The sequence below is a fragment of the Oncorhynchus clarkii genome, chromosome 19 (genome assembly GCF_045791955.1).
Source record: "Oncorhynchus clarkii lewisi isolate Uvic-CL-2024 chromosome 19, UVic_Ocla_1.0, whole genome shotgun sequence".
NCBI lineage: Eukaryota > Metazoa > Chordata > Actinopteri > Salmoniformes > Salmonidae > Oncorhynchus > Oncorhynchus clarkii.
In genome coordinates this window covers 38,487,371-38,515,162 of record NC_092165.1, presented here as the reverse complement: position 1 = coordinate 38,515,162, position 27,792 = coordinate 38,487,371, and the positions used below count along the sequence as shown (strand labels likewise).

General features: G+C 40.7%; 1 protein-coding gene across 1 annotated transcript; it reads right to left on the bottom strand.

Moving 5' to 3' along the window:
• Positions 1-78: 78 nt before the first annotated feature.
• On the bottom strand, positions 79-23,876 carry LOC139375144 (neuroblast differentiation-associated protein AHNAK-like). The gene is made up of 8 exons (XM_071116640.1): positions 23,822-23,876; positions 14,455-14,504; positions 14,193-14,303; positions 14,020-14,106; positions 13,760-13,904; positions 13,310-13,470; positions 2,731-13,203; positions 79-2,331 (listed from the first exon to the last, which is right to left on the bottom strand). The coding sequence occupies exons 1-8, from the start codon at positions 23,874-23,876 to the stop codon at positions 79-81; spliced, it is 13,335 nt and encodes a 4,444-aa protein (XP_070972741.1).
• Positions 23,877-27,792: the final 3,916 nt, after the last annotated feature.

The window sequence follows — 27,792 nt, the reverse complement described above, 5'->3', positions numbered from 1 at the left end:
ACAATTAATTATTAAGAGCACAATAATAATATGACTGATATTACTTCTCAATTGAGGGATTTATCATATTCCTCCAAGTCACTCCAATTGAGCCCCATCGAAGAATTTCATTTTTTCAGAATGCATAGTTTCTTTCATCTGTTTGATAGATGAGGCGGTTTCATCTGAGATGGGCTCAGCCCCAAACACATGTGTAACTCTTCGAGTTATGACAACTGTTTCCTTGTCAGTGCCTGACATTTCCCTAATTACATGCCTCTTAATAACTGTTTGCCCATCACTCTGTGTTTTGTTGGTGTCGTCCACTGACCAAGATGCAGAGGAAGCTCCGGCGGTCCCTGTCTGCAATCCAAAATCTGTTAAGAGCGTGGCTTTCTGTGTGTCTGGTATTGCTTGTATATTGGATGTGATGACATGTGTACCAGACGCCAGTTTTAGGGTGTCCACTGATGAGGAGGAAGCTCCAGAGGACATTGGAATGGTGACCTTCTCTGCCAAGTAGGGTTCAAAAGAGATAATTTTTGTCCTTGCTGTGGAGGTAATATTACCTTGTATCTCAGTGGCAATAGGGTCAGAATATTTCACTGTGACTTTGGTTGGAGAGGCCAATGATGGAGCAACTTGTTCGCTTGTGACGGTAGAACTGATATCTGCAAAAGCATCCGATGACCGCACTGAGAAGGTCAAGCTGGAGTCTTGTTCCACAGAGTCACCTGCAGGGCTGTTCTCACTTGCTTCTTTCTCAGATGTATCTTTTTCTAAAATTTTGGCAGATTCTGAAGGAGAAGATAGTCCAAATGTAGGAAACTTAAACCAAACAAATTTGGATTTTTCTTTCGCTTCTTCCTCTTCTTGGATAGACTGGGTTTCAGCACTGAGTCCTTCCCTTGAGCCTGTGAGCTTTTCCTCAACTTCCTCTAATGCAGGGACATAAAATTCAACATCAATGCTTCTTAATACCTCCCCAAATGTTGTCAATGTCAACTTTGGTGAAATCGCTGGTCCTTGTGGTTCCACATGAATTTCGTTATTCTCCAAAATAATATTTGGACTTATATCATCATGTTCATGTTCATTCTGAGGTTTGGATTTTGAAATGCTCAATTTGGGCATTTTGAAGGTTGGAAGTTTGAATTTACTTGGTGAGCCTTGACCTTTGCTGGGTAAGCCATGGCCTTTATCATCAATTGTCAGTTCTGAACTGTCAACACCATGAACATCAACATCAGCTATTGTCATTCCTTCTTCAACTGAGGGCCCTTCAGATCCAGCAACATATAGATGAACTTCACTACATCCTTTAATGTCAACTGTATCCACGGGTTCTGTCAAATCAACTGGAAAGGAAGCTCCTAGTACTTGATCTAGAATTTCTACACCAGGCACTTCAATAACCTTCTCTTTATCAGAGACAACGACTGCCACCTTTGAAGTTGAACCAAATGTAGGCAATTTGAATGTTGGCATTTTGAATCTTGAGGGGGAGCCAACAGCTTCTTTTACGTCAACTTCAATCTCTGGAGCTTCAATTTTCACTTCAGGCACTTTGAAAACTTTTCCCTCTGGGAGTGAAATGTCTACATTTGGAGGAATCATAACAATCTCAGGAGCCGTAATTTCAGATCTTGAAAAAACTATTTTTGGAAAGGTTATCAGCGGTTTCTTCACCCCCATTTCAATTATTTTATCCTCTATGTTTTGTGTTTGTAGTTTTCCATCAACTGAAAAACCTTTACTTTTCAATTCAACTTGACTCTCTGGAGCTTTCATTTCTACATATGACTCTTTGACCACCTTTCCTTCAGGTAGAGACAAATCCACCTTAGTAAGACTGACATCTACCTCAAGTGCTTTCACATCTGGTTTTGAAAACCATCCAAATGACTTCCTGGGCTTTTTCATTTTTACATCCATTTCTGTAGCAGCTCCCTCAGGCATTTCAACTTCACCAGAAGGCACTTTTAGTTCAATGCTTGGTGGTTGGACGTTCATCAGGACCTTTGGTAAAGTGACATTGTCATTTCTTTTACGATTTAAATCTATAGATGGACCTTTAAGGTCAACACTTGGCTTTTCGATGTTAAATGCTAATTTTGTCAGCTTGGGATCAGGTATTTCAGTTCCATGAACCTTGATGTCCTTGTCCAAATCAGGTACCTCTATTGTGACATTTGGAGAAGCTGCTCCAAATTTAGGGAATTTTAAAGTTGGCATTTTGAATCTTGAGGGGGAGCCTACGGTATCTTTCACATCAACTTGAATCTCTGGAGTTTTCATTTCCACCTCTGGCTCTTTGACCTCCAACTTTCCCTCTGGAAGAGAAATATCCACCTCTGGAAGACTGATATCAACCTCTGGTGCTTTCACTTCAGGTTTTGAAAATCCAAATTTGGGGAATGACATTCTTGGCTTTCTCATTTTCACAGTATCTTTAGAACCTGCTTCTGGTATTTCAACTTCAACAGAGGGCACTCCGACTTCCACATCAGGTAGTTGGAGGTCTGCTCTTCCCTCTGGTAAGTCGACATCTACATCTGTCTTTGAAAGACTTAAGCCAATTTCAGGACCTTTAACTCTCGGCAACGAGAGTCCAAATTTTGGTAATTTAAATTGACTTCCTTGACCCTCAAGCTCAATATCATGTTTCATTTCAATTTGAACATCTGGAGATTTCATTTCCACGTCTGGCTCTTTGACCTCCACCTTTCCTTCTGGAAGCGAAAAATCCACGTTTGTAAGACTGATATCAACCTCGGGTGCTTTCGCTTCTGGTTTTGAAAACCATCCAAATGACATCCTGGGCTTTTTCATTTTTACATCCATTTCTGTAGCAGCTCCCTCAGGCATTTCAACTTCACCAGAAGGCACTTTGAGTTCAATTCTTGGTGGTTGGACCTTCATTTTGACCTCTGGTAAAGTGACGTTTTCATTTTTTTTACGATTGACATCTATAGATTGACCTTTAAGGTCAACACTTGGCTTTTCGATGTTAAAAGCTGATATTGTCAGCTTGGGTTCAGGTATTTCAGTTCCATGAACCTTGATGTTCTTGTCCAAATCAGGTACCTCTATTGTGACATTTGGAGAAGCTGCTCCAAATTTAGGAAATTTTAAAGTTGGCATTTTGAATCTTGAGGGGGAGCCAATGGTATCTTTCACATCAACTTGAATCTCTGCAGTTTTCATTTCCACCTCTGGCTCTTTGACCTCCAACTTTCCCCCTGGAAGAGAAATATCCACCTCTGGAAGACTGATATCAACCTCTGGTGCTTTCACTTCAGGTTTTGAAAATCCAAATTTGGGGAATGACATTCTTGGCTTTCTCATTTTCACATCAATATCTTTAGAACCTGCTTCTGGTATTTCAACTTCAACAGAGGGCACTCCGACTTCCACATCAGGTAGTTGGAGGTCTGCTCTTCCCTCTGGTAAGTCGACTTCTACATCTGTCTTTGACAGACTTAAGCCAATTTCAGGACCTTTAACTCTCGGCAACGAGAGTCCAAATTTTGGTAATTTAAATGGACTTCCTTGACCCTCAAGCTCAATATCATGTTTCATTTCAATTTGAACATCTGGAGATTTCATTTCTACGTCTGGCTCTTTGACCTCCACCTTTCCTTCTGGAAGCGAAATGTCCACGTTTGTAAGACTGATATCAACCTCGGGTGCTTTCGCTTCTGGTTTTGAAAACCATCCAAATGACATCCTGGGCTTTTTCATTTTTACATCAATTTCTGTAGCAGCTCCCTCAGGCATTTCAACTTCACCAGAAGGCACTTTGAGTTCAATGCTTGGTGGTTGGACCTTCATTTTGACCTCTGGTAAAGTGACGTTTTCATTTTTTTTACGATCGACATCTATAGATGGACCTTTAAGGTCAACACTTGGCTTTTCGATGTTAAAAGCTGATATTGTCAGCTTGGGTTCAGGTATTTCAGTTCCATGAACCTTGATGTTCTTGTCCAAATCAGGTACCTCTATTGTGACATTTGGAGAAGCTGCTCCAAATTTAGGGAATTTTAAAGTTGGCATTTTGAATCTTGAGGGGGAGCCTACGGTATCTTTCACATCAACTTGAATCTCTGGAGTTTTCATTTCCACCTCTGGCTCTTTGACCTCCAACTTTCCCTCTGGAAGAGAAATATCCACCTCTGGAAGACTGATATCAACCTCTGGTGCTTTCACTTCAGGTTTTGAAAATCCAAATTTGGGGAATGACATTCTTGGCTTTCTCATTTTCACATCAATATCTTTAGAACCTGCTTCTGGTATTTCAACTTCAACAGAGGGCACTCCGACTTCCACATCAGGTAGTTGGAGGTCTGCTCTTCCCTCTGGTAAGTCGACATCTACATCTGTCTTTGACAGACTTAAGCCAATTTCCGGACCTTTAACTCTCGGCAACGAGAGTCCAAATTTTGGTAATTTAAATTGACTTCCTTGACCCTCAAGCTCAATATCATGTTTCATTTCAATTTGAACACCTGGAGATTTCATTTCCACGTCTGGCTCTTTGACCTCCACCTTTCCTTCTGGAAGCGAAAAGTCCACGTTTGTAAGACTGATATCAACCTCGGGTGCTTTCGCTTCTGGTTTTGAAAACCATCCAAATGACATCCTGGGCTTTTTCATTTTTACATCCATTTCTGTAGCAGCTCCCTCAGGCATTTCAACTTCACCAGAAGGCACTTTGAGTTCAATGCTTGGTGGTTGGACCTTCATTTTGACCTCTGGTAAAGTGACGTTTTCATTTTTTTTACGATCGACATCTATAGATGGACCTTTAAGGTCAACACTTGGCTTTTCGATGTTAAAAGCTGATATTGTCAGCTTGGGTTCAGGTATTTCAGTTCCGTGAACCTTGATGTTCTTGTCCAAATCAGGTACCTCTATTGTGACATTTGGAGAAGCTGCTCCAAATTTAGGGAATTTTAAAGTTGGCATTTTGAATCTTGAGGGGGAGCCTACGGTATCTTTCACATCAACTTGAATCTCTGGAGTTTTCATTTCCACCTCTGGCTCTTTGACCTCCAACTTTCCCTCTGGAAGAGAAATATCCACCTCTGGAAGACTGATATCAACCTCTGGTGCTTTCACTTCAGGTTTTGAAAATCCAAATTTGGGGAATGACATTCTTGGCTTTCTCATTTTCACATCAATATCTTTAGAACCTGCTTCTGGTATTTCAACTTCAACAGAGGGCACTCCGACTTCCACATCAGGTAGTTGGAGGTCTGCTCTTCCCTCTGGTAAGTCGACATCTACATCTGTCTTTGACAGACTTAAGCCAATTTCAGGACCTTTAACTCTCGGCAACGAGAGTCCAAATTTTGGTAATTTAAATGGACTTCCTTGACCCTCAAGCTCAATATCATGTTTCATTTCAATTTGAACATCTGGAGATTTCATTTCTACGTCTGGCTCTTTGACCTCCACCTTTCCTTCTGGAAGCGAAATGTCCACGTTTGTAAGACTGATATCAACCTCGGGTGCTTTCGCTTCTGGTTTTGAAAACCATCCAAATGACATCCTGGGCTTTTTCATTTTTACATCCATTTCTGTAGCAGCTCCCTCAGGCATTTCAACTTCACCAGAAGGCACTTTGAGTTCAATGCTTGGTGGTTGGACCTTCATTTTGACCTCTGGTAAAGTGACGTTTTCATTTTTTTTACGATTTACATCTATAGATGGACCTTTAAGGTCAACACTTGGCTTTTCGATGTTAAAAGCTGATATTGTCAGCTTGGGTTCAGGTATTTCAGTTCCATGAACCTTGATGTTATTGTCCAAATCAGGTACCTCTATTGTGACATTTGGAGAAGCTGCTCCAAATTTAGGGAATTTTAAAGTTGGCATTTTGAATCTTGAGGGGGAGCCTACGGTATCTTTCACATCAACTTGAATCTCTGGAGTTTTCATTTCCACCTCTGGCTCTTTGACCTCCAACTTTCCCTCTGGAAGAGAAATATCCACCTCTGGAAGACTGATATCAACCTCTGGTGCTTTCACTTCAGGTTTTGAAAATCCAAATTTGGGGAATGACATTCTTGGCTTTCTCATTTTCACATCAATATCTTTAGAACCTGCTTCTGGTATTTCAACTTCAACAGAGGGCACTCCGACTTCCACATCAGGTAGTTGGAGGTCTGCTCTTCCCTCTGGTAAGTCGACATCTACATCTGTCTTTGACAGACTTAAGCCAATTTCAGGACCTTTAACTCTCGGCAACGAGAGTCCAAATTTTGGTAATTTAAATTGACTTCCTTGACCCTCAAGCTCAATATCATGTTTCATTTCAATTTGAACACCTGGAGATTTCATTTCCACGTCTGGCTCTTTGACCTCCACCTTTCCTTCTGGAAGCGAAATGTCCACGTTTGTATGACTGATATCAACCTCGGGTGCTTTCGCTTCTGGTTTTGAAAACCATCCAAATGACATCCTGGGCTTTTTCATTTTTACATCCATTTCTGTAGCAGCTCCCTCAGGCATTTCAACTTCACCAGAAGGCACTTTGAGTTCAATGCTTGGTGGTTGGACCTTCATTTTGACCTCTGGTAAAGTGACGTTTTCATTTTTTTTACGATCGACATCTATAGATGGACCTTTAAGGTCAACACTTGGCTTTTCGATGTTAAAAGCTGATATTGTCAGCTTGGGTTCAGGTATTTCAGTTCCATGAACCTTGATGTTCTTGTCCAAATCAGGTACCTCTATTGTGACATTTGGAGAAGCTGCTCCAAATTTAGGGAATTTTAAAGTTGGCATTTTGAATCTTGAGGGGGAGCCTACGGTATCTTTCACATCAACTTGAATCTCTGGAGTTTTCATTTCCACCTCTGGCTCTTTGACCTCCAACTTTCCCTCTGGAAGAGAAATATCCACCTCTGGAAGACTGATATCAACCTCTGGTGCTTTCACTTCAGGTTTTGAAAATCCAAATTTGGGGAATGACATTCTTGGCTTTCTCATTTTCACATCAATATCTTTAGAACCTGCTTCTGGTATTTCAACTTCAACAGAGGGCACTCCGACTTCCACATCAGGTAGTTGGAGGTCTGCTCTTCCCTCTGGTAAGTCGACATCTACATCTGTCTTTGACAGACTTAAGCCAATTTCAGGACCTTTAACTCTCGGCAACGAGAGTCCAAATTTTGGTAATTTAAATTGACTTCCTTGACCCTCAAGCTCAATATCATGTTTCATTTCAATTTGAACACCTGGAGATTTCATTTCCACGTCTGGCTCTTTGACCTCCACCTTTCCTTCTGGAAGCGAAATGTCCACGTTTGTAAGACTGATATCAACCTCGGGTGCTTTCGCTTCTGGTTTTGAAAACCATCCAAATGACATCCTGGGCTTTTTCATTTTTACATCCATTTCTGTAGCAGCTCCCTCAGGCATTTCAACTTCACCAGAAGGCACTTTGAGTTCAATGCTTGGTGGTTGGACCTTCATTTTGACCTCTGGTAAAGTGACGTTTTCATTTTTTTTACGATCGACATCTATAGATGGACCTTTAAGGTCAACACTTGGCTTTTCGATGTTAAAAGCTGATATTGTCAGCTTGGGTTCAGGTATTTCAGTTCCATGAACCTTGATGTTCTTGTCCAAATCAGGTACCTCTATTGTGACATTTGGAGAAGCTGCTCCAAATTTAGGGAATTTTAAAGTTGGCATTTTGAATCTTGAGGGGGAGCCTACGGTATCTTTCACATCAACTTGAATCTCTGGAGTTTTCATTTCCACCTCTGGCTCTTTGACCTCCAACTTTCCCTCTGGAAGAGAAATATCCACCTCTGGAAGACTGATATCAACCTCTGGTGCTTTCACTTCAGGTTTTGAAAATCCAAATTTGGGGAATGACATTCTTGGCTTTCTCATTTTCACATCAATATCTTTAGAACCTGCTTCTGGTATTTCAACTTCAACAGAGGGCACTCCGACTTCCACATCAGGTAGTTGGAGGTCTGCTCTTCCCTCTGGTAAGTCGACATCTACATCTGTCTTTGACAGACTTAAGCCAATTTCAGGACCTTTAACTCTCGGCAACGAGAGTCCAAATTTTGGTAATTTAAATGGACTTCCTTGACCCTCAAGCTCAATATCATGTTTCATTTCAATTTGAACACCTGGAGATTTCATTTCCACGTCTGGCTCTTTGACCTCCACCTTTCCTTCTGGAAGCGAAAAGTCCACGTTTGTAAGACTGATATCAACCTCGGGTGCTTTCGCTTCTGGTTTTGAAAACCATCCAAATGACATCCTGGGCTTTTTCATTTTTACATCCATTTCTGTAGCAGCTCCCTCAGGCATTTCAACTTCACCAGAAGGCACTTTGAGTTCAATGCTTGGTGGTTGGACCTTCATTTTGACCTCTGGTAAAGTGACGTTTTCATTTTTTTTACGATCGACATCTATAGATGGACCTTTAAGGTCAACACTTGGCTTTTCGATGTTAAAAGCTGATATTGTCAGCTTGGGTTCAGGTATTTCAGTTCCATGAACCTTGATGTTCTTGTCCAAATCAGGTACCTCTATTGTGACATTTGGAGAAGCTGCTCCAAATTTAGGGAATTTTAAAGTTGGCATTTTGAATCTTGAGGGGGAGCCTACGGTATCTTTCACATCAACTTGAATCTCTGGAGTTTTCATTTCCACCTCTGGCTCTTTGACCTCCAACTTTCCCTCTGGAAGAGAAATATCCACCTCTGGAAGACTGATATCAACCTCTGGTGCTTTCACTTCAGGTTTTGAAAATCCAAATTTGGGGAATGACATTCTTGGCTTTCTCATTTTCACAACAATATCTTTAGAACCTGCTTCTGGTATTTCAACTTCAACAGAGGGCACTCCGACTTCCACATCAGGTAGTTGGAGGTCTGCTCTTCCCTCTGGTAAGTCGACATCTACATCTGTCTTTGACAGACTTAAGCCAATTTCAGGACCTTTAACTCTCGGCAACGAGAGTCCAAATTTTGGTAATTTAAATTGACTTCCTTGACCCTCAAGCTCAATATCATGTTTCATTTCAATTTGAACACCTGGAGATTTCATTTCCACGTCTGGCTCTTTGACCTCCACCTTTCCTTCTGGAAGAGAAATGTCCACGTTTGTATGACTGATATCAACCTCGGGTGCTTTCGCTTCTGGTTTTGAAAACCATCCAAATGACATCCTGGGCTTTTTCATTTTTACATCCATTTCTGTAGCAGCTCCCTCAGGCATTTCAACTTCACCAGAAGGCACTTTGAGTTCAATGCTTGGTGGTTGGACGTTCATTTTGACCTCTGGTAAAGTGACGTTTTCATTTTTTTTACGATCAACATCTATAGATGGACCTTTAAGGTCAACACTTGGCTTTTCGATGTTAAAAGCTGATATTGTCAGCTTGGGTTCAGGTATTTCAGTTCCATGAACCTTGATGTTCTTGTCCAAATCAGGTACCTCTATTGTGACATTTGGAGAAGCTGCTCCAAATTTAGGGAATTTTAAAGTTGGCATTTTGAATCTTGAGGGGGAGCCTACGGTATCTTTCACATCAACTTGAATCTCTGGAGTTTTCATTTCCACCTCTGGCTCTTTGACCTCCAACTTTCCCCCTGGAAGAGAAATATCCACCTCTGGGAGACTGATATCAACCTCTGGTGCTTTCACTTCAGGTTTTGAAAATCCAAATTTGGGGAATGACATTCTTGGCTTTCTCATTTTCACATCAATATCTTTAGAACCTGCTTCTGGTATTTCAACTTCAACAGAGGGCACTCTGACTTCCACATCAGGTAGTTGGAGGTCTGCTCTTCCCTCTGGTAAGTCGACTTCTACATCTGTCTTTGACAGACTTAAGCCAATTTCAGGACCTTTAACTCTCGGCAACGAGAGTCCAAATTTTGGTAATTTAAATTGACTTCCTTGATCCTCAAGCTCAATATCATGTTTCATTTCAATTTGAACATCTGGAGATTTCATTTCCACGTCTGGCTCTTTGACCTCCACCTTTCCTTCTGGAAGCGAAATGTCCACGTTTGTAAGACTGATATCAACCTCGGGTGCTTTCGCTTCTGGTTTTGAAAACCATCCAAATGACATCCTGGGCTTTTTCATTTTTACATCCATTTCTGTAGCAGCTCCCTCAGGCATTTCAACTTCACCAGAAGGCACTTTGAGTTCAATGCTTGGTGGTTGGACGTTCATTTTGACCTCTGGTAAAATGACGTTTTCATTTTTTTTATGATTGACATCTATGGATGGACCTTTAAGGTCAACACTTGGCTTTTCGATGTTAAAAGCTGATATTGTCAGCTTGGGTTCAGGTATTTCAGTTCCATGAACCTTGATGTCCTTGTCCAAATCAGATACCTCTAATGTGACATTTGGAGAAACTGCTCCAAATGTAGGGAATTTTAATGTTGGCATTTTGAATCTTGAGGGGGAGCCTACGGTATCTTTCACATCAACTTGAATCTCTGGAGTTTTAATTTCCAACTCTGGCTCTTTGACCTCCACCTTTCCCTCTGGAAGAGAAATATCCACCTCTGGAAGACTGATATCAACCTCTGGTGCTTTCACTTCAGGTTTTGAAAATCCAATTTTGGGGAATGACATTCTTGACTTTCTCATTTTCACATCAATATCTTTAGAACCTGCTTCTGGTATTTCAACTTCAACAGAGGGCACTCCGACTTCCACATCAGGTAGTTGGAGGTCTGCTCTTCCCTCTGGTAAGTCGACATCTACATCTGCCTTTGACAGACTTAAGCCAATTTCAGGACCTTTAACTCTCGATATTGAGAGTCCAAATGGTGGTAATTTAAATTGACTTCCTTGACCCTCAAGCTCAATATCATGTTTCATTTCAATTTGAACATCTGGAGATTTCATTTCCACGTCTGGCTCTTTGACCTCCACCTTTCCTTCTGGAAGCGAAATATCCACGTTTGTAAGACTGATATCAACCTCGGGGACTTTCACTTCTGGTTTTGAAAACCATCCAAATGACATCCGTGGCTTTTTTATTTTTACATCAATTTCCTTAGCCGCTCCCTCAGGTATTTCAACTTCACCAGAAGGCACTTTGAGTTCAACGCTAGGTGGTTGGACCTGCACTTTGAGTTCTGTTGAAGTGAACATTTCAAGTTTTTTAAGATTGACATCCAAATCTTTATTTGGACCTTTTATATCAACCCTTGGCTTTTCAATGTTAATTTCTGACAATGTCAGTTTGGGTTCTGGTATTTCAGTTCCTTGAACCTTAATGTCCTTTTCCACATCAGGTACATCTACGGCGACATTTGGAGCAGGCATTGACATCTTTGATTTCTTTGACTTCTTATCTAATCCTTTAGTGTAAGGAATAACATTTGTCTCCTCAGCTTTGATGGTTGGCCACTCAGGTACTGGTACTGCCAACTCTTTTTCCCTTTCCACTTGGTTGGGAGATCCTTTTTGATGTATATTTTCCATTCCAGGTATCTCCACGTTCTCTCGTTTATGGAGTTCAATTTGGATTTCAACCTCATTGGTCCTTCCAGCTTCCTCTTTTCTTTTTGTATGGTATATTTCTGTCATAGTAATAGGTTCATGAGCACCTAGATCAGAAAGTTGGTTCTTTGGCAATTTGATTGTGGTAACTGAGCTCCTGCTCAACTTTTCAGGTGAAGCATTTATGTCAGTCTTTTTGACATACGTGTCCAACTGTGCCTTTATGTCTGTGATTTTAGACCGGGTGGTTTCTACTGTCACATTTACTCTTTCTGCATTCACATCTGTCTTTGTGATTTCTTGATGAGCAGGCAGTCCTACAGTGTCACCCTTCGGCAGCTTGAACCCTGGCAATTTGGAGACAGCCTCTTTAACTCTGCCTACGTCTATAACCATCTGAACAGCCTGAATTTCTTCAACAGGAAGAGTGAATGCTGTTTTAGGCTGTTTGATCACTGGGGTTTTGGTGCCAGTTGATGATGCATCTTCCATGCCGGGGATCTCAATATCATCACGGTTTGGAAGTATTTTCAACCCCCTATCCTCAACTTTAAGGCTTTTCACATCCATTTCTACAATCCTCACGTCTGTCATTTGTATAGGTTCAGCAGTAACAAAGTCAGCAAGGTCCTCCCTTGGCAGCTTGAACTTGGTAGCAGTCCTTGTACCAATGTGTACTAAAACGTCATCAATGCTTGTCTCTGTAGGTAACTTTAAAGCCTGTATTTCCATCTGCAAGTCAGGTTCCATTGTAATACTGGTGACCTTAGCAGGCATTTCCTGTGCATTTAAATTTGTTTTAACATGTGTTTCTTTCAAGTCTCGTTCTTGTCCAATCTGAGGGGATTTCCTGATAAGTCCTACATCTGACATGTCAATTGGGAGTTGACGCTCCATCAGCTTAGTATGTGATACTATAGTTGGAATCAGCAAGGTATTGTCATGTGCAGACAGATCAGATGTTATGATATCTGCTCTTGGTATCTTCATGCTTTTTGGGGATGATTTTACATGTTTTTCATGCTTGTGTTTGTCTTTTGTCTCCTTTCCCTTGATCCTAAACTTTAGTTCTGACCTCTCTTTCTTCTCTTTCTTCTTTTTCTTTTCCTCCAGAGATGTCTTGGTTAAGGGACTCTCTTGATCAGCAAAAGCAACTGTTATGTCTGTGGTTTTCAAAGTTTTGTCCAGTCTGATGAGTTCTACCTTGTGCTGTTTGTTTTCCGAGCCTGTCAGGTCCGGAAGAGAGCATTCATTTTTTATCTTGGTGGGTTCCATTTTTTCTGATTCTGATTCAAACACATATACTTGAGGTGTTTCTCCTGATGTGCTCTCTAGACCATCCGGTGAGTATATGTCATCTTGACTCTGTTGGATTTCCATAACTTGCGCACATTCTACAGTTAGTATGTCTGTGTCCTGGCCCGACTGTTCAACAGACCTGCTCTTGCGGCCCTTCATCTTTAGACTTGACAACTTTATCTTCTGCTTCTTTGTCCTGCCCTTGACAGCCTCCTGAGATTTGATTGGCGACTCTGTGTCACTTGTTGTTGGGCTCAGCTCCAGCTTCCTCTGATCATCTGCATCTGCGGTACTGTGAGACCTCTTAAAATGGGACTTTCGACTTTTGCTAAAGGAGGGGAAGTTGGGCCAAGAGATTCGGTCACCGTGCCTTTTTGTCTTTGAATGTCCCCTCATTTCCAGAGAGGAACCTTGTTCCACCTGTAGGATAGAAAAAGTGACATGTTGATTGATTGCTTCATGAGAAAAAGAGCCAAAGACATAACACTACTCTACAGATCCAGAAAGAGAACATAGTGATAGTTACTTGGGATTCAAGGGCTGGTTCACTCTCAAGGGTGGATATCTTTAGTGGTTTGCGTTTCAGAAGTAACTCCATCTTGTAAGGCTGTGCATGTTCCAATATCTGAAGGGCATCTTCATATTTAACATCGTCAAAATACACTGTGGCACTGAGTATCTGATCACCTGAATGAACAAAAGGAAGACATAGAAAGATCAATAAATCCCCATTTGAACTGTTGAACAAGCACATCAAAGAGTCATATCAAAGAGTCTCTCACCCTGGATAGCAAAAGCAATCTTGCCTCCATTACTTCACATTTCACCCATTTCACTGCACATTTCACCAATATGTCCTTTGCTTTCAGATTAACTATTTAGTCTATACTATAGAGTCTTGACTACAGACTCTAAAGGCAATTTTATTTTTTATCAACTTCTGAAAGAGCATGGTATGAGCTAGTTGTCTGCTTACCCTCATGTACACTAAGAAGCTTTGAGGCTGGGGACTCTGGCCTCACTTCCTTAATGAAGATGCCCTCCTTCCCTCCTCCGCTCACAACAAGACCCTCGGCACATGTCTCTTTTGCCATTCTCACAATCACTCCCGACTCTGAGCTCTGAGTTTACAGGAAAAAATGAAGAAAAATATATATTTTTACATGTTAAGTACCACCAATGACAACCTGAAACAATGCTTCTGCATGAGTTCAATATAATGCAGACATGTCTGACCTCCAGTTCACTCATCTTGGCAGGGGAGCGCTTTTCAAAAAGGGACCCAAAACCCCTCTTTCCTTTCTTGCCACTCCCACCTCCACCCTAAAAGGAATGTTAAATGAATCAGAGTGTCTGACAAAATTCAAACTACAAGTCACCATGGTTGATTGAAATATAAAGTATTGTACCTGTTTATCAATGTCAGTGTATTCGTCAGTCTCAGGGTATTCATCTACAGGGGAGGATCCTTGTGGGCGAGGTCTCTCCCCCTCTATAAATTCAGATGGCTCTTCACATATCTGGAACAAAAATATGTATAGTTAATTTTGTTGCTATATAGGGATGAATTAAAATGTCTAATTTAAGTTGTGTCTTTCCCATAGTCTTTAGTATTCACATGATGTCCACACATGCAAGCAATAGGTTTTTCATATCAGTATATCCACTCACTGAATCATCCACCGTGTCAGGCTCTGGTCCCTTCAGCCTTCGTCCGGCCCCTATTCAAAACCAAGAAGAAAAAACAGTAAGAGCATATTTAGATCAAGGTAAACCACTACAGTTGTCAAAAGGTTAAGTCTCAGAATATCTATCATTAGATAGATCAGGTATTAGAGAGGATTCCAATGTTTTGTTCACATGTATAGTGAATATTATCTTGATATTACAATAACAAAATAATTCAGATGTATTTGACAAAACCGAGCCCTAGACTGACTGATCCTCTCTGCCTGTCTTACCATGGGAGCAGAATTGTTTTGAGAAACTGGAACCCAGGAGGAGATTATTGGAAGTTCTTCCTGGCAAGAATTCCCAAAGGAACCAGCTTCTGCAGCGCCTGTGAAATGATCCACTCTATCGATCTGGAGATTTGACTTACAGCCAGTGTGGCTGGCTAGCCTTGAAGTCTAAAGTAGGTAAGGGAGTGTAGTTTTGAAATTGTATAATCCTGATCAACGTGATTGTTATTATTACCATCATCCATGATACACAATCATGCTGTGATCATATTTTCTGTTGTTAAGTTACCCTGCCGTGATGCCACAATTTCTGAGAAGTAAAACAACTATTAAAAAACAAATGATGGTGTCAATGGGGTCATATTAGCTGCTGAGTACCCTCAATGATTGGACAAATCTGAAGCTTCATATCACAATAGGCCTCTGTAAGTCACTGGTCAGATCACTGCAGTGGTGGAAATCAGTGGTGAAAAGCTGTGGTGTCTCACAAAATCAGATGTTGCAGTAGGCTGAAGTAGCAGTGGGGTTGTAGAAACACTTTTCATGTTGATGTGAAAATCAAGATTATCTATAAAATAAGCTGTAACAAGGTTACAGTCGAGATCACTTCCCCACTCAGCATTAGGCCTATCCAATGCTGAGTTTGCTTTCTGAGATACTGTATGTGATATCGATTGACTTAGGCAAGTAAACATGTTTGATATGTGTTCCGGTCTAAACGTTGCAAGCAATAAAGTGTACGAGAGCATTCAACCGTCTGAAGGTACCTATTACCTTTCTACAAACAGGTTCTCTCATCAAAATGCAAGTGTAATTTGCTTAGAAATTCTGAGCATTCTGTGGTAATATCCTTTTAAAGTCAATGTTGTGCCTACTGGGTGAACAATGATCTGTCTGACCAGTGGTCAGTGCTTTCAGTATAACTGTGTTGCAAAAACAAGTGTTCATTAACATGTTCAACAACTTCCTCATTGAGTACAAATAGTTCTTACCACAGTATTTTAGATCTCAGACCTTAGACCTCACACTTTTCTGTGTACACAATCTTGTGTGTGCACTTGTGAGTTTGTGTGTATAGGTGTGGGAACTTCCTATGGAAAGGGTGTGTCATTCCCTTAGAAAGTACCTTATGAGCAGTGGTAAGTCATTTTTGGGGGAATCTGTTCTTTACTTTACTAAAAAAAAAAATAATAATATTGACCCTCTGTAATCTTGGGGGTATGATCTTTGACCCTCTCTATCTTTTTCACTCAACATTATTCACGATTCTAATCAGAAGTATCCACAATCATGGTAGCATCCACATGAATGTAGAAGTGTTTAGAAACATTCTATCCTTATTTATAATAAAAGTGACTCAAAAATGACACTACATTATTTACCATGAATTTCTATTGGGCACAAAATAATCTAAAACACAATCAAAACGAACTGCAAATGCATCCAACAAGTTTGATGTTGTCATTTCTAGGAATATGGGACCAAATACTCAACTTTTGACTACTTAATTTATAAGAATCTTTAGGGCTGTTAATAATTTGGACCACTACCTTTTTGAGAAAAAAATATATAACTTCTTAAACAAAATCTTTCACTGAGCAATTGTATTAGTATAAAATAAAATAATTTCCTCATTTTTTTTGCATACAATATAGCTCAGTATTTGAATTATTTATTTTATACAGTCATTACGGCTCATTTTTATCAAGGGTATCAATAATTTAGGGCCAAACTGCATCAATATAATGCCTTGTCCTCCCTACTGGCTCTGATCTGGCGTACTCATTGAACACAGATACTGCGTTTGTAAATTTTGTCTGAGTGTTGGAGTGAGCCCTGCTGGTCCTTAAAAAAATATATAATAATATTTGTTCTGTCTGGTTTGCTTAAAGCTACAATTTGTAACTTATTGTGTGACCTGACCAAATTCAAATAAAAAGGTTGGTTATAGATTTGTCATTCTCATTGAAAGCAAATCTAAGAAGCGGTAGATCTCTTCTATGTGCACTATTTCTATGCTTCCTGTTCTCAAGTTTTGTTTTTTGCATCTTTTACTTTTCAGTTTTATACATCTGCATAGTGCACCTTTAATATAAAGAATTTGATGTGTAGCATTTACTTTTCACTTTTACGAAAGTATGACAATTTAGTATGTTTTCCATCATAGTACTTAAGTACATTTAAACCAAATACTTTTAGACTTTTACTCAAGTAGTATTTTATTGGGTGACTTTCACTTTTACTTAAGTCATTTTCTATCAAGGTACCTAGTTGCGGGAAGGAGGGGTGCTGAGGGTGTTGCGACACCCCCTGAAAAATCTGTAATAAGAAAAATATTTAAGTTAAAATATTTGTATTTTTTTCACAAAAGTTGTGCACTGGGCCTTTACTAGTCCTGTATTAGCAGATCAATATAACCGTTTGTAGCTCAGGAAAAAATTCTGCCCCTCAGTAATAGAATCAAAGTGTCTGCTAAATTGCCATCACTACTACTACGTTTGCTTTTCCAACATAGCTAATCCAAGCACATGAAAACAATGTCATAAAGAAATTATTATATAGAGAGCGCTTACCTGAAGGAAAAATGTCACCCTCTAAGCCACACTAGCAACCTGATTTATCCTGTTAATACTGCCTCACCCAGATTCCACTGTGGACCAACAGACTGAATGAAACTGCCAACATAGCTGTTTTGTTTTTGCTCCCAGTGACCAGCCTCTGATAGACATATAAGGGTGGATACGGCCTTCTAATCTAGATCAATCTTGTAACAGTATGAGTAACACAGGAGGAGACAGTCAGGATTGGAGAGTTGCAAATCATATTTTAAATTCATTCTCAGAAAGGTGTGGATGTTCTCCAACATAAATGTAAATTGACCGGATTTATGTCTGTGTATTATAACCCTTTCCACTCGTACAAGGAATGTACACTGCAGCTATGAATAGAAAAACTATGTAAAGTTTATGGTCTTTAGTCATTTCCACTCTCATCTCACAGGTACTTATTTACACACATTTTTCTTCAGATTGACTGATTATCAGCATCTGTACATGGTCAGAGGGGAGGGTAATGCTGGAGAGGGTTATGACATGTAGAGACAGTGGGTTCAGTGTTCTCTGAGGAACAAGGGAACTCTACCTGTGTGAGCTGAACAGAAGTGCATGCTTAAAATCAATTTGCTCCCTTTATAACTTGTAGCAAAATGCTAAATACAACTACATGCAGGATAATTCCTTTATTGTGGTATGAAGCTGGACAATAATACAAATTGATATCTCCATTAAAAAAAGACCAGAAAATGCTGATGTTCATGTTATATTCTATTTCCTTTACAGGGGCTGGCATATATTCCTGTACCTAAAACTGGCACGAAACGTGAAGAAACTCCTTACTCAAATATTTGTCATATGGGTGCTGCAGAAAGGTGATATGGTGACACACCAAATTATCCACATGAATTCACTTTCTGCCCTACTTTAAGTTAGGTGTCCCTACAAAATGTGTTGACATAGTAATTGCATACTGTATGGCAGGTGTAATTAGTTACACAGTTTTACAATGTGGTTGGTGTGATTGCACATTGAGGTTTATGTGATTACAAACAAATCTATTTTTTGCATGCTTTAGATTTGCCAACAATCTCTCCCTCACTGTACAAGATTTAAAAATAGGTCCCCTCAATGTTCAAGTTTATTTACAAATGACTGAAATTGTGCAACATTTCATGGAGTTAATCTTACATGACTCATGTGGGGTGCAACCGCACCATTGTCTTTGGGTGTGGTCACTCTCAAGGCCACGTCTAGCTAGAAATAATGTGGTAGGGAATGGGCTATTCTACTATTGCCTGGTCTCCTCGCTTGTGAGGCTGGAAAACCAAATGCTACTGTTACTCTAAAACACAGGGCCAAAACCAAATAGTAAATAGTCAGGTGCATTTATCTGTAAATAAATGGGATTGCACCTTGAAATGTGGACGGCCATTCATAATCTCATAATCTCATGACCTATGAATACATTTGTATCAACAGTGGCTAAATAACTATTTTGTAATTTTATGTACCCTCAAAGAAATTATGTTATACTAAAACACCTGGATTACTACGGCATACATTTTCCACTAACAACTTTATCAAACAACTTCTCTCTGAACATAACCAGCGACCCATGACCACGTTTATAACCATTAGAGTTCGTTTTTTCCCTCATAGGCCCTGCACCTGGTAGGACCCTGAGCTCAGCTCATTAACCAAACTCATACATTATCCAAACTAATTACATGTTCCTCATTTACAGAGAAGCAAGACATAATTCCTACCCAATTTGAATAAGACACAAGCTCCTTCTTCTGGGGGTGGCTTGTTTGCATTCAAAAGGAGGGAAAAAATCTAAATAGGATTTTCCCCAAGGATTATGTGGACATGGGACTGTAATCCCGCATGCTTTAAATCGAGCAGGCCAGAACATTAATTCATTCTCACCTAACGTGATAGGAGTTTCATCATGGTTTTAGAATTCAACTATCAGAATTTGCCCCTATTCCCACTTATATCCTCCCAATACGATTTTAAAAAATTGCCCCACAGGGAGAAGTCATTAAGATACTGGAGACAATACATCTCATAGGCATAGATTGAAAAAGCAAACAACAGTGTGAACACCCATCCTCTAATGGGACCAGTACTGCTTACCACCACTTCTATGCAGAGGGGCAAAGTACAATAATATGTCTATAAAAGTCAGCAATATTCCCCAGACTGTCTGTAAGAGATTGTCAATGTCTATGGTGTTTAATTGATGATATCATGGATGATACCATAAATGGACTTTCAATGGGCTTTAATGCTAAGTGGACCACCTATCACACTAAATCTGGGCCAGTATTTGACACAGGTTTCTGCTCAGGGGAGAGGGCAATTACTGTATCTCTCATTCTACCATCCCTATCTCTGCCCCACCTCGACTTCTGTCCCTCCCAGACCTAGGAATTACATTTTCTCAGTAACTTTGAACCTGTACCCAAGTACAGCACTTTTTGTACAAAAGTATGACACATTAAACACTGGTGTACACATGCAGTGCAGGGGGGCCACGAGCTGGGGGGCCATGCAGCAAAGCACCCCCACACCATCACACCTCCTCCTTCATGCTTCACGGTGGGAACCACACATGCGGAGATCATTTGTTCACCTACTCTGCGTCTCACCAAGACACAGCAGTTGGAACCAAAAATATCAAATTTGGACTCATCAGACCAATTGCTCGTGTTTCTTGGACCAAGCAAGTCTCTTCTTCTTATTGGTGTACTTTAGTAGTGGTTTCTTTGCAGAAATTCAACGATGAAGGTCTGATTCACGCAGTCTCCTCTAAACAGTTGATGTTGAGATGTGTCTGTTACTTGAACTCTTTGAAGCATTTATTTGTCCTGCAATTTCTGAGGTTGGTAACTCTAATGAACTTATCCTCTGCAGCAGAGGTAACTCTGGGTCTTCCTTTCCTGTAGCGGTCCTCATGAGAGCCAGTTTCATCAAAGCGCTTGATGGTTTTTGTGACTGCACTTGAAGAAACTTTCAAAGTTCTTGAAATTTTCAGGATTGACTGACCTTCATATCTTAAAGTAATGATGGACTGTCGTTTCTCTTTGCTTATTTGAGCTGTTCTTGCCATAATATGAACTTGGTCTTTTACCAAATAGAGCTACCTTCTGTATATCACCCCTACCTTGTCACAACACAACTGATTGGCTCAAACGCATTAGGAAGGAAATAAATGCCACAAATTAACTTTTAAGAAGACACACCTGTTAATTGAAATGCATTCCAGGTTACTACCTCATGAAGCTAGTTGAGAGAATGCCAAGAGTGTGCAAAGCTGTCATCAAGGCAAAGGGAGGCTACTTTGAAGAATCTCAAATATAAAAGATTGTTTTAGACTGTTATGGTTACTACATGATTCCATTCAAGGCACACTTAACCAGCATGGCTACCACAGCATTCTGCAGCGATACACAATTTCCTATTCAACAAAACTGAATATGAGTATGAATAAGGCTTGAAATTACATATATAGGATTTCTAAATAGAGTTTAATCAAATTATAAAATGACCAACTATAAGATTTCACCTTCCTTATTATCTAAAGGTCTCTCTTGAACAAAACATCTGCCCCCATCGCTGTGAACGTCTCACAGAGCTCTAGCTTGGCTTCCTGAACTCGTTAAGAACTCACCTTTCATCTTATGTTAATGAAAAACAGAAAGTTTTTTCATTTAATATCTATTAATTACTTTAGATTACTGGCTATAATTCTATCTCTGAATGTGCTAGTGCGGCTAAATGACTCTCTCTTGCTGCGCTACGGTGTAAGGATTGCAGGCATATGCATTATTAGGCACTGTGACGTAGCATTCAGTCAGGAGTTGATGGACAGTTGGAAGAGCGAATGAAATGGTAGGAGGAACATCCCAGCTTCAAGTGGTGTCAGATTTCACATCCTGCTTCACACAGTCAAGAGAGGCCTTACCCCTGTGTCCATGAGAATCAGGGCTACAGCTCAATGCAAGACACTTCTATCTATGGTGTCCACAGATTGATTTATAAGCAAAATTGCAGGTCAGAACCGGTATCAGAACCACACAGGTTCCCAAAACATGGGACTTTACATCTAAGAGGTTTTAAATTGAAAACAATCCCAGTAAGGTACTTAAATGTTACCCAGAAAGGATTTGATATTGACATAAAAACGTCTGCATTGGAACCTTTTAAGGTCAAGTGAATGGAATTATTTAAGTCAAGAGAATAGGCAAAAATAAACATTATTTGAACACGTCAATGACACAAGAGTTATGTTTGTAAAAATCTAAGAACAATGTCCACAAATCTAGCATCTAAAGAAAAACAAAGGCCATTGCTAACATTGGAAATGCACAACATATTCTCATTGACCATAAAGAATGTTTTATTATCACAATTTCAACTAAAGATAACCTAAATTACTTCTTAACCTTTCAACAAAATGCTTGCAAAACTGAATACACTTTAGATAGTTCAAGCAAGCACGCGCTGTGATACAAACTCTCAATGTGTTTGTCCTCCAGAATTTGCTTCTATATGAAACTTAAATGAGTTATGTTTACATTGTGAATGACAGATTACACTCATCTTTTGATGCATTCTGCATGGGCTCTCGGTTAATGACTATACACCAGGAAAAAGTACATCAACTTACAGTGGGGCAAAAAAGTATTTAGTCAGCCACCAATTGTGCAAGTTCTCCCACTTAAAAAGATGAGAGAGGCCTGTAATTTTCATCATAGGTACACTTCAACTATGACAGACAAAACGAGAAAAAAAATCCAGAAAATCACATTGTAGGATTTTTTATGAATTTATTTGCAAATTATGGTGGTAAATAAGTATTTGGTCACCTACAAACAAGCAAGATTTCTGGCTCTCACAGACCTGTAACTTCTTCTTTAAGAGGCTCCTCTGTCCTCCACTCGTTACCTGTATTAATGGCACCTGTTTGAACTTGTTATCAGTATAAAAGACACCTGTCCACAACCTCAAACAGTCACACTCCAAACTCCAGTATGGCCAAGACCAAAGAGCTGTCAAAGGACACCAGAAACTAAATTGTAGACCTGCACCAGGCTGGGAAGACTGAATCTGCAATAGGTAAGCAGCTTGGTTTGAAGAAATCAACTGTGGGAGCAATTATTAGGAAATGGAAGACATACAAGACCACTGATAATCTCCCTCGATCTGGGGCTCCACGCAAGATCTCACCCCGTGGGGTCAAAATGATCACAAGAACGGTGAGCAAAAATCCCAGAACCACACGGGGGGACCTAGTGAATGACCTGCAGAGAGCTGGGACCAAAGTAACAAAGCCTACCATCAGTAACACACTACGCCGCCAGGGACTCAAATCCTGCAGTGCCAGACGTGTCCCCCTGCTTAAGCCAGTACATGTCCAGGCCCGTCTGAAGTTTGCTAGAGAACATTTGGATGATCCAGAAGAAGATTGGGAGAATGTCATATGGTCAGATGAAACCAAAATATAACTTTTTGGTAAAAACTCAACTCGTCGTGTTTGGAGGACAAAGAATGCTGAGTTGCATCCAAAGAACACCATACCTACTGTGAAGCATGGGGGTGGAAACATCATGCTTTGGGGCTTTTTTCTGCAAAGGGACCAGGACGACTGATCCGTGTAAAGGAAAGAATGAATGGGGCCATGTATCGTGAGATTTTGAGTGAAAACCTCCTTCCATCAGCAAGGGCATTGAAGATGAAACTTGGCTGGGTCTTTTAGCATGACAATGATCCCAAACACACCGCCCGGGCAACGAAGGAGTGGCTTCGTAAGAAGCATTTCAAGGTCCTGGAGTGGCCTAGCCAGTCTCCAGATCTCAACCCCATAGAAAATCTTTGGAGGGAGTTGAAAGTCCGTGTTGCCCAGCAACAGCCCCAAAACATCACTGCTCTAGAGGAGATCTGCATGGAGGAATGGGCCAAAATACCAGCAACAGTGTGTGAAAACCTTGTGAAGACTTACAGAAAACGTTTGACCTCTGTCATTGCCAACAAAGGGTATATAACAAAGTATTGAGATAAACTTTTGTTATTGACCAAATACTTATTTTCCACCATAATTTGCAAATAAATTCATTAAAAATCCTACAATGTGATTTTCTGGATTTTCTTTTATCATTTTGTCTGTCATAGTTGAAGTGTACCTATGATGAAAATTACAGGCCTCTCTCATATTTTTAAGTGGGAGAACTTGCACAATTGGTGGCTGACTAAATACTTTTTTCCCCCACTGTATGTAAACACATCAAGCGCATCCCTATGAAGTAGGCTCACCCAGACAACACACTGCAGACACACCCATCCACACACTGCAGGCAGGCAAGCAGCAGGTCAGCAGCATGACTCAGCACTCTACTCTCAGTAGCACCAGCCTCCCAACACACTCACTCACCCAGCTCTGCTGAGCTCGGGTGCTAAATCAGGGAATAGTTTAGGACCACATAGAAACAGAGAGATGAGAGAGAGAGGGATGCCCACCCGTTCCCGGCGAGCCGTGCCAGTTGGGGAAGGCCAGGTGCAAACAGTCGCACATGTTGTCAGTCCACTGGGGTCCTGGGAGGGAGAGGGGGTCCTGTCCTTGGACAGGCCCTGGCTGCTGATGAGCTCTGGCGGCTTGCCTGTTCTGGAGTGGCTAGAGCTGCAGCCTCTTCCTCAAACTGCCTCCATTCAGTCACTCACAGCAGGGAAGGAGGCAAGAGTCGCAGGACCAGAGAGAGAGTAGAGTGAGTGAGTGAGTGAGTGAGTGAGTGAGTGAGTGAGTGAGTGAGTGAGTAAAGCCTACGAGCAGCGCGCGTGAGAGAGTGATTTCTGCAGCATCCACGCTCAGAGCAGTCCACACTGGAGTGAGGCAGGGCTCTCCTAATCTCTCCTGTAAACATAGACCTTCAGAGCAGCATGCTAACCGTATTATGGGAGGGCTGCCCCCACCCTCCCTCTCACCAGCTGCATTGATCAGACCAATCAGGCAAGGACACTCAGGACGACGCTCCAATAGAGATTTATGGGGGGGGGGGGGGGGTGCGAGGAGGAGGAGGCACATCATTGAATTTGACACAGTACACTACATAGTTTAATATCTTTCACAGGACAAGATGCTATATATTACAGTTGTTGGGAAATGTGTATAAGAGGGAAAGGCAAAAGGGGAGCTAAACACAGACTTTAGAGAGTGTGTATGAAAAACCTGAGGTGCTGCAGTGGTGCCTGGTCACATTGTCTGAGTCAGGGTGTGTTTTCAAAGGGATGCTTCCTATTAAATTATTTAAGAGCTAAAATAGAGTATGAGCTCACAGCAAGAGAGAAAGAGAAGGGATGCTGCGTAGTAACGCAGGCCAGACAAGCAGAGCACAGCATCACATACACACACACACACAGGGAAAGCACAGTATTAGGCACTAAAAGCCATTCATAAACGAAACCTTTGTGCAATAGATTGTCTGATGCTTATGATGATACCTTGTTTGTAGCTTGTCTACTTGCTATCCTTGTATGTATTGTTGATAAGACTGACTACTATGGTCTGGTTAAGCGAGTGGGACTGTTCATTGGCAGTGTGATGTACATTAAGGTGTGGACCTGTGATCAACATCAAATAACATATACTTACAGTGCATTTGGAAAGTATTCAGACTACTGAATAAAAACAATCCTCAACCATCTACATACAATACCCCAAAATGACAAAGCAAAAACAGGTTTTTATGCATTTTTGCAAATGTATTAGAAATAAAAACGGAAATATCACATTTGCATAAGTATTCAGACCCTTTACTCAGTACTTTGTTGAAGCTCCTTTGGCAGCGATTATAGCCTCGAGTCTTCTTGGGTATGACGCTACAAGCTTGGCACACCTGTATTTATGGAGTTTCTCCCATTCTTCTGTGCAGATCCTCTCAAGCTCTGTCAGGTTGGATGGTGAGCGCCGCCGCACAGGTATATTCAGGTTTCTCCAGAGATGTTAGATCGGGTTCACGTCTGAGCTCTGGCTGGGCCACTTAAGGACATTCAGAGACATATCCCAAAGCCACTCCTGCATTGTCTTGACTGTGTGCTTGGGGTCATTGTCTTGTTGGAAGGTGAACATTCGCCCCAGTCTGAGGTCCTGAGCGCTCTGGAGAAGGTTTTCATTAAGGATCTCTTTGTACTTTGCTCCGTTAATTTTCCTCGATCCTGACTAGTCTCCCAGTCCCTGCCGCTGAAAATCTTCCACACAGCATGTTGCTGCCACCACCATGCTTCACCGTAGGGATGGTGTCAGGTTTCCTCCGGAAGTGACTCTTGGCATTCAGACCAAAGAGTTCAATCTTGATTTCATCAGACCAGAGGATCTTGTTTCTCTTGGTCTGAGAGTCCTTTAGGTGCCTTTTGGAAAACTGCAAGTGGGCTGTCATGTGCCTTTTACTGAGGAGTGGCTTCCGTCTGGCCACTCTACCATAAAGGCCTGATTGATGGAGTGACGCAGATATGGTTGTCCTTCTGGAAGGTTCTCCACAGAGGAACTCTGGAGCTCTGTCAGAGTGACCATCGGGTTCTTGGTCACCTCCTTGACCAAGGCCCTTCTCCCCCGATTGCTCAGTTTGTCTGGGCGGCCAGCTCTAGGAAGAGTCTTGGTGGTTCCAAACCTCTTCAATTTAAGAATGATTTGAGGCCACTATGTTCCTGGGGACATTCAATGCTGCAGAACATTTTTGGTACCCTTCCCCAGATCTGTGCCTTGACCCAATCCTGTCTCAGAGCTCTACGGACAATTCCTTCGGCCTCATGGCTTGGATTTTTCTCTGACATGCACTGTCAACTTTGGGACCTTATATAGACAGGTGTGTGCCTTTCCAAATCATGTCCAATCAATGAGCTCAACTTCGAGTCTCATAGCAAAGGGTCTGAATACGTATGTAAATAAGGTATTTCTGTATTTATTTTTAATACATTTGCAAACATTTCTAAAAACCTCTTTTCGCTTTGTCATTATGGGATATTGTGTGTAGATTGATGAGGGAAGAAAATGTATTTAATCAATTTTAGAATAAGGCTGTAACATTTCAAAATGTGGAAAAGGGGAAGGGGTCTAAATACTTTCCAAATGCACCGTACATAGCGAGAACAGAGATTAAACATAACTGTTCATTTACAAACCAGACCACTGATTTATTAGCCCATCTTTAAGTGCAGTCAACACTAAGTGATGTTTTACCGCAGAGTGAGCAGTGCATTAGACATGATGTTTTGGCCCAGGGCATTAGATCAATACTACACAAATGCAAGGCAGTATACTTTAAATGCAGGGCAATAATGTACATGTACAATATAGGGGACATCCAAGGGCTAGGTTCACTGTCCATAAGCCTTTCCTGCAATCTAGAGACATAATCATTATGCTTAATTCTATTTTAAAAATATATCTATTTTTCTGTATATCTAAGCATAAATGTTGAGCTGTGTGTATTAAATAAACTAAATATGCTTATTTGCATCTCTGCTAAAAATCTGGGTAAAAGATTGAAAGGAATGTGAGTCTTAATCAGGACATTTAGTTATTGCTTGCTTTTCTAAAGTGTACCAATCTTGCCAGCAGGCGTACCAGATACACTATATACAGGGTTGGGGAGTAACGGGTTACAAAAAATGGTAACTGTAATCTGTTAAATTACCAGCAAAAATATTGTAATCAGATTACAGACACCTTTGAAAAAGTAGATGATTACTTCAAGGTTTACTTTTCAATTAGGAAAGGATGTTTGCGTAAAAAAATATTGGACACTTCTTTGTTTTCTCAAAGACATTCAAATCAGCATTGAAAGAAAGGCACAAGTTTAAGTTTGTTCCACGTGAGCGAGTCTGAACACAAGTCAGAGGCCACTATGATGACACACCAAATGTGTTTGATGGATCACGAGAAAAGAGCAGGAATAGGCTTTTGTAGGCTACAGTCCAAGTTATATATTCAAATGGTGCGACTGCTGTGCCGATTTTATACACCAGTCAGCAACGGTTGTGGCTAAAATAGCCAAATTCACTAAAATGAAGGGGTGTCCACATATTTTTGTTTATATAGTCATTGTTGTATAGGTTACTTTCTAAATGTAATATGTTAAGTTACTAGTTACCTGTCCAAAATTGTAATCAGTAAAGTAATTTAAGGATTACCCAAACTCATGAGTTTAGCTCAATCTAATTCATGCTGAAAAAAAACAAAATACATAGGTCTAATGGACAGGTGCTCAAACTTGCACACTTTTGATAGACTTAAAGGGACAATCTGTAGTTGCTACATCCCTTTTTGGACTTATAAATTATATACTGTATACCAGAGGTATGACCAATTCATTGTTTTACAAGTCACAAGTAAGTCTCAAGTCTTAGCACTCAAGTCTCAAGTCAGGACAGGCAAGTCCGAGTCAAGCCTCAAGTCCTAAACTTTGAGTTTAGAGTCCTAAAACAAGTCATAATGT

Excerpts from the sequence above, each read along its gene's own strand:
- LOC139375144 (XM_071116640.1), bottom strand. The coding sequence starts at position 23,876 with ATGTGCGACTGTTTGCACCTGGCCTTCCCCAACTGGCACGGCTCGCCG. Across the intron at positions 14,304-14,454 it reads CTGACACGGTGGATGATTCA|ATATGTGAAGAGCCATCTGA; the intron begins GTGAGTGGATAT and ends TTTTTGTTCCAG. Across the intron at positions 13,905-14,019 it reads CCAAGATGAGTGAACTGGAG|AGCTCAGAGTCGGGAGTGAT; the intron begins GTCAGACATGTC and ends CTGTAAACTCAG.